The 7,191-nt window shown below is 36.7% G+C and overlaps 1 protein-coding gene across 1 annotated transcript; it reads left to right on the top strand.

Moving 5' to 3' along the window:
* Nucleotides 1–968: 968 nt before the first annotated feature.
* Nucleotides 969–3,195, top strand: LOC101263012 (zeatin O-xylosyltransferase). Its single transcript, XM_004236545.4, has one exon. It carries the CDS (start codon nucleotides 1,597–1,599, stop codon nucleotides 3,007–3,009), a length of 1,413 nt encoding a protein of 470 aa, XP_004236593.1. The 5' UTR covers nucleotides 969–1,596; the 3' UTR covers nucleotides 3,010–3,195.
* Nucleotides 3,196–7,191: the final 3,996 nt, after the last annotated feature.

Raw genomic sequence — 7,191 nt, forward strand, 5'->3', positions numbered from 1 at the left:
ATTTAACATATGCAAAATTTATGATGTGAATTATCATGTGCATACCTCAGATACTTTTTCAGGACATTCTTTTCTTGGCACACCTCCAAATTGATCTCATATAATTGGTCCGTAACTTGGACAATTCAACAACTTTTTTTTGTTTTTCTTCAAATTCTCAGTCATTACCTTGAAAAAAAATAACAATAACACACTTGAACTATTTTTTTTTTTTAGTTTCATACATAAACTATTCGGAGTGTGAGGCCTCTGGCTATCAAAGAGTTCTCGTTTATTTAGAATAATTAGTACTTATATGTAGTAAGTAGAGTATTTCAGGTATCCTGGGGCTTGTCTTGGTAACCAAGCCCCAATACCTTATCTTTTCAGTACATTAGTGGCTTCATAAATGAGTTAGTTGAGCTAACCACTTTTTTTTCACAAACATATGATATAATACAAATATCAGATATTTAAATAAAGTTATTGAGTTTATTTTCTAAATTTATCTTTGTTGGATTTTAAAAGGTGTGAATGAAAAATGAAGAGTTGTGATTTTTATGAATAGTTGGGATTTTTATGAAAAAATGCGATATTTTATAAAAAGCTGCGACTTTTATGAAAAAATGTAGCTTTTATAAAAGATTGTTGATCTTTCCAAAGATTGTGACTTTTCCAAAGGTTTATAACCTTTCTGATAAGGTATAATAAGAATTTTTTCACACTATTCTTTGTTTTTAATAAATTGAGGAATTTCCTCTCATTTTAAAATAGAATTTTTGAACTTCTTCTACTAATACTAAAATATATTATTCTAAGTGTACTTTACTGTCGTTGAATAGCTCACTGACACCAACGTTTTGGATATCATTACACTGGTGATTGAGATCATTCTATCCTGGGAGGACATATACCAAATCAAAACTCGGATACTATAGGGGAATAATTTCCTTAGGGGGGACATTGAGCATTCAGTGAGCTTGATCTTCTTTCTGTTTTTCCAGATTCTGGTATGTGTTACAGATTTTAGATCTGTGAATTAATTTTTTTCTTATGTTTTTCACTGGTTCATTAAGATTTGGTAATTTCGTGTTTCTGCAAAGTTTGTTGGAATCAGTAAAATTTTTTAAACACAAACAATTCTCCTTAAAAGAAAAATATTTTGTATATTTTATCTAATATGTTTCTGATTCTAGTTTCTCTACTAGTTTAAATTTTCTAGTAGTAAAAATATTCTTAAACTTTGTTGTGTTTTACCAAGTTCTTCAAAGTTTTGTTCTAAATATCTTAAGAATACAAGATGAACAACAATCGCATGCTCATCTTTTAAAACCTTCCGCATAGTGTCATTGTATTTTGTAATTAGTAGCATGTCAGCCCAATGTTTATTTTTGGCCTAGTGACAATTTTGAGTGTCGGTCACGTCTAGGGTGTAGACTCGAATCGCAACAAATGCACATAATGGTTTTAACCATGTTCATCTTATGTAGTTGTATAAAACAAAAGTAATGTTATATAGTTATAGTTGAAGCCAGCATTATGATGTGAATTGTCTGTATCTCCAAAACTATATGGTCACAATTCATTTCTTTGAAAAAACATAACCCTGCTTCTTCCATGAAAAAAACTCAATTAGGAGATATGGAGGATCGGAAAGAAGTACGAAATTCAGATCATGAAGTAGTTATAGTCATGGTTCCATTTCCAATTCAAGGACATCTCAATCAATTTCTTCAATTTTCCTGTTTAATCTCTTCATCATATGATCTTCCAGTCTATTATCTTGGCTCTCCCACACTTAACCGTCAAGCTCGCCTTCGAGCCAACGCCTTAAATCCTTCAGATATAGCCAAAATCCACTTCCATGACATTCCAATACCTGAATTTGCCTCACCTCCACCTGTCTTTGATGCCTTAAGCAAATTCCCGTTACATCATAAGCCATTATGGGATGCATCTTTGCTTCTTCGCGAGCCCATTGCTTCCTTTTTACGTGATATCTCCTCAAAATCAAGACGAATCGTTGTTGTTCATGATCCTTTTATGTCCTATAATGTTCAGGATGTTTCTTCCTTGCCTAATGCTGAATCATATATATTTAATGGCATTTCAGCTTTAAATATGTACTGTTTTGTATGCAGATTTAGAGGGAAGCCTGTCCAACTTGGAGAAGAATTGCTTAAAAAGCTACCCGACCTTGAAGGAGGGATACCTGATGAAATGAGGGACTTTACAGCTATTCAGAGTCCACATATGGGTATTAGATCAGGTGATATCCTTAATACGAGTAAAGTGATTGAAGGTGATTTTCTTGAATTGCTGGTTGAAGAAAGTAAACAACAATGGGCAATTGGACCAATTTTACCAACTAAACTCGATCATATCTCGAATAGAAACAACATATGTTTGGAATGGCTGAACAAACAACCTCCAAGATCAGTTCTTTATGTATCATTTGGAACAACATCTATATTTTCCGATAGAGAAGTCATAGAGCTCGCGATGGGATTAGAACAAAGCAGACACAAGTTCATATGGGTGTTAAGAGAAGCTGATAGAGGAGATATCTTTACCGGGGAAGCTAGAAAACTTGAGTTGCCAGAAGGATTTGAGGAAAGAGTAAAAGGGGTCGGGTTAGTGATGAGAGAATGGGCACCACAACCTGAAATCCTGGCTCATTCTTCCACAGGCGGGTTCATGAGTCATTGTGGATGGAATTCTTGCATAGAGAGTATTACTATGGGGGTACCAATAGCTGCTTGGCCTATGCATGCTGACCAGCCAAAAAATGGTTTCTTGGTGACAGAAATACTGAAAATAGGCCTGACAGTGAGAGAGTGGGATAAACGCGCAGAGCTAGTAAGTGCATCCACGGTAGAGAATGTCGTGAGGAAGCTGATGGCATCAGAAGAAGGTGATGCAATAAGGAAAAGAGCAGAAGAACTGGCAGAATCCGTAAGGCGTTCCACAGAAAAAGGGGGTTCTTCTCGAATAGAGTTGGATTCTTTTATCGCGCATATCACAAGATAAACTTGCTTTTCACCAGAAATTTCAAGTATCTTGGTTACTTCTCGTTTTCATTTTAAGTTTATGTTCTGTATCTGAAACTTTGTATTTCTCTCTTAATGATCTTGTTTACATTTCTCAGTTGTTTGCGTATGTTAAATTGGTTGTATCCATATGTCACCGTTTTATGGCAAAAGACTTTTCTTCATAGATTCCTATGCCCGTCGAAAGGCTTATTATATTGTCCCCTTTTATGACTTCTTAGACATAGTTTGTCTACAAACTTATAATCAAGAACAACATATGATGATTTACTGTACTCCGTAAGAATGTTTTCTATAGTTCTGTAGTACTAGAGCATTACAAGATCATTTTGGACTGTAATTCTATGAGAAAAAGCATAGCCATTGAGATCATGTGAAGCAATCAAGCTTAATGTTTATGATCTCCCTCTTCCATCCTCTTTCTTCCCTATGACATTATCAAGGGTCCTTTCCAGTAAACTCAACTTCTATTGTACGTTTCACATCATTTTTACTTTTTAATGTGTGGAAGTAACACAATAGCTAGCAAGATATAAAGTTTCAGATTTCCAATCTATAAATTTATGGTCACAATACTTCCAGACCACTTACTTTTCTTACCTTCACACAATTTCAAAATTTTGGACTTGCTATCCTCTCACATCACACACACTCACACGTACGCCCACACATGATTCAAGTAAATAAGCCTCCAACTGCAAGTCACTAACTACACAAAGAACTTTTATAAGTGTTACATCAACCCGGCCACCAGTAGTGTGGTTAAGCTGTTTAATAAATACGAATGTGATAAATGACAAGTGAGGCAGATCAGAGAGTAGAGTAAAGCCAACCTACTATAATGCATTGTGTGAATAAAAAAGCTTTATAATCTGATACCTACAGCCACAACATTAGGAGAAAAAAAACACAATTATGTAATGATCTTAGGAATATTTATATGCCTAAGTTGTCAATAAATGCCCATAACGTGCTTAAATGGATGAATGATCTTTAGTTTATTAGCTAGATTTTGTTATATTTGCGATGATTGTGACTAAAACGTGTGATTAGAAGTTTAGGAACTCTCAAGAAGATTGGAGTTGAAATGAAAGAAAAGAGTTGCAAAGGAGTGCGGAAATTGGCTGAGTATGGAGGCACCTGGGCCTGGCGTGGCACCCAAAAAGTTTAGAAGATTTTTTCTGGCACGCTGCTAGGCGCTCCGCGCCAGCCGCAAAAGATCCGAGAGCACAAGTTAGGCGCTTTAGAGGCACGACGCACCAAGGTGATTAGAAGCAGGCGACAGGATGGCGCCATGGCAGGCGCAAGACACCACTCTTTTTCCGACTTTTTCAACTTGTAAGCATTAAATAGGATTTCTTATTTGTGTAGGAGTTGATCCCAACTTCCCTTACTATTATAAATAGATCATTAGGCCTCCATTATTAGGGTTTGACTTTTGAATTGGTTTGTAAGAGTAAGAATTCAAGTTTGTAATAGGTTTTGATCTTGTAACTCTTCTTTTTTCCGAAAATCGCATGAACAATTGTCTTTTGTGGTTTTTTCTAATAGCATGAGTAGCTAAACACCCTAGTTTTGGGGTTATAGCTATGAATTGAATGTTGAATACTATTAGTTTATGAATTGATTTTTGGTTGTCAACGCAAGTTACTTCTATATTCTTGTGTTACTATTTTATGCTTGCGCCCATAAGATAAATCTAGTGTCTAATCTTAAAATCGACCCAAGGAGAGGTTAGATCGCTTGATCGACCCATTAAATTGAGGTGATTTGTGTTCAGGAGTGACACCTGGACGAATAACTTGCTTGGTTATGAAATAGGATGAAATATAAGTGTTCGCCAATTAGCTTACTTATCCCCGTTCTACGATGTAGTTAGGTATCTAATTTGGGTAAGCGACGAGAGATGTGTATCTAAACTCATATAATTAACCCTATAAACCAGTAGATTCATGAGATTCAAGATATGATGCAGCCCTGGAATTGTCTTATTCTTGCTTGAAGCATCATCTTAAAGTCGTTCACATTTATTTAGTTTATAATTAGTCGTAGTTAGTCATAAATCATCAACTCTTGAAATAGTTACTTTTATTTTTAGTTACGTTGTAGAATTAAGTATTAAATATAAATTGATCATAAGTCCCTTGGGAATGACAACTCGTTTCTTAAAGAATCTATATTACTTGCGCGACCACATACTCTTGCGTGTATACTAAGGACCAACCAGGTTTTGGTGCCACTGGTAAGGACTTAGAAATTTATTTATCTTCAATCTTCTTAAGTCTACAATTAGAATATTAAGGTATTAATTACTTGATCTTAGCTGGTTTAATGCAGGCATTCAATTTTTAGGTCTAGCTCGGAAAGGAGATCTTGTCGAACCTTACAACGAACCTGAAAGAGTCCTACGCGAGTGCAAGAAAATGGCGAACTAGGCACGACATGGAGAATTAGGGTTAGGTCCTCTGGGAAACCATCATAATGATAATCCGGACAACCCAGATAACCTGAAAAATGAGAATGACCCAAGGAACCCAAATAACGGAGAGAACTTGAATAACCAAGGAGTACCCCCTGATGTACGTATCATCCCAGCGAGACCAATGCGAGATGTTGAAGTCCCACTCTCTGCCAATTGGGCATCAAGTATTAAGAAACCTCCACCAGGGGGTAGATTTCAACTAAAACAGAGTATGGTATAGATCCTCCATTCTAATGGGCAATTCACTGGTCTCCCTCATGAGGAACCTCAAGTCCATCTTAGGAACTTCATGAATATCAATAATACTTACATCCCACTTGATGTCTCACCGGACTATGTGAGACTAACCTTGTTCCCATACTCATTATTAGGAGCTGCAAGTAGTTGGTTAGATTGCGAACCACCAAATTCTATCACCACTTGGGATGACCTGGCAAGGAAATTTCTAGCGATCCAAGAAAACCGCCATGCTGAGGGGTGAGATAATAAATTTTGTTGAAAAGCAAGGCAAGGACATGTACTAAGCAGGGGTGTGCTTCAAACAAATGTTGAATGCTTGCCCATACCACATGCAATCAAATGAGGTACTCGTTCACGCTTTCTTCGATGGTTTAGAATATAATGCCAAAGCTCTTCTTAATAGTGCAGCAGGTAGACAAGCTTTATCTATAACAAGTGAAATATTTTTTGACTTATTTTATGAACTTTATGAAGGGAACCAAGGCTACGAGGGGAAATGTCTAGAGCCAAAACCCAAAAAGTTGCAGGGATGTTAGATGTAGACCAAGTTACTGCCATAAATGCCAAGATAGATGCAATGCGACATAACTTGACCTTACAGTTTAAACAGTTTGCTCTAAATCAGGCACAAGTAACATAGTACAACAGATAGTTAATTCGTGCAAGGTATGTAGTAGTGGATCCCATAAAACTAACCAATGTGAGGCAAACCCGGATTCCCTGAACTATGTGGCAATGCGCAAAGGAGTGGAGATCAACAAAATTATGGCAATAGTTACAACCCTACTTGGAGAAACCATCCCAACTTCTCATGGGGTGGTAATCAAAACCAAAACCAGGCAGAAGGGGGGAACCAATATCGTACTCAAGGGGCTGGCAACAATACCAAAATCCAAACAAAATGTAACTCCTAGCACACCAAAAGGAGGGATGAACATATAAGAGTTATTCCAAAAGCTCATGACTGAAACGGGGACCAAGTTAAGTGCTAGAATAAACATGATGAGAACATCAGAAACATCCAAATGTCCCAATTGAGTTTAGAGAAACAAGTTGCCAAGTGGTTAATTCTTTGAACTTATGTCCCCAAGGTGGGCTGTTCGGTGACACTGAACCTAACCCAAAGCAACTACATGCGGTAAGTAATAGAAGTGGGTTACAATTAGAGGAATTAACTTCAAAGAAGAGAGATGTTGAGATAAGCACCAAAGAAAATAAAGTGTAAGAGTTAGTAAATAGCTTCAATTTGAGGTACTTGCTCCTCAAAAAAAGTTACTACCTCCGTTTCCACAAGGCTCAAAAAGCAGAATGAAAATGAATGCTTCGTAAGTTTCTCTCTCCTTAAAAGAGTTCATATTAATCTAGCTTTGGTTGACATTTTGCAGGGTATCCTGAAGTATGCTAAATACGCGATGGACATTGTGGCTAGTAAGAGGAGGC

Source organism: Solanum lycopersicum, chromosome 4, assembly GCF_036512215.1.
Source record: "Solanum lycopersicum chromosome 4, SLM_r2.1".
Taxonomy (NCBI): Eukaryota; Viridiplantae; Streptophyta; class Magnoliopsida; order Solanales; family Solanaceae; genus Solanum; species Solanum lycopersicum.

Coding starts and splice junctions, on each gene's coding strand:
- LOC101263012 (XM_004236545.4), top strand. CDS start 1,597: ATGAAAAAAACTCAATTAGGAGATATGGAGGATCGGAAAGAAGTACGA.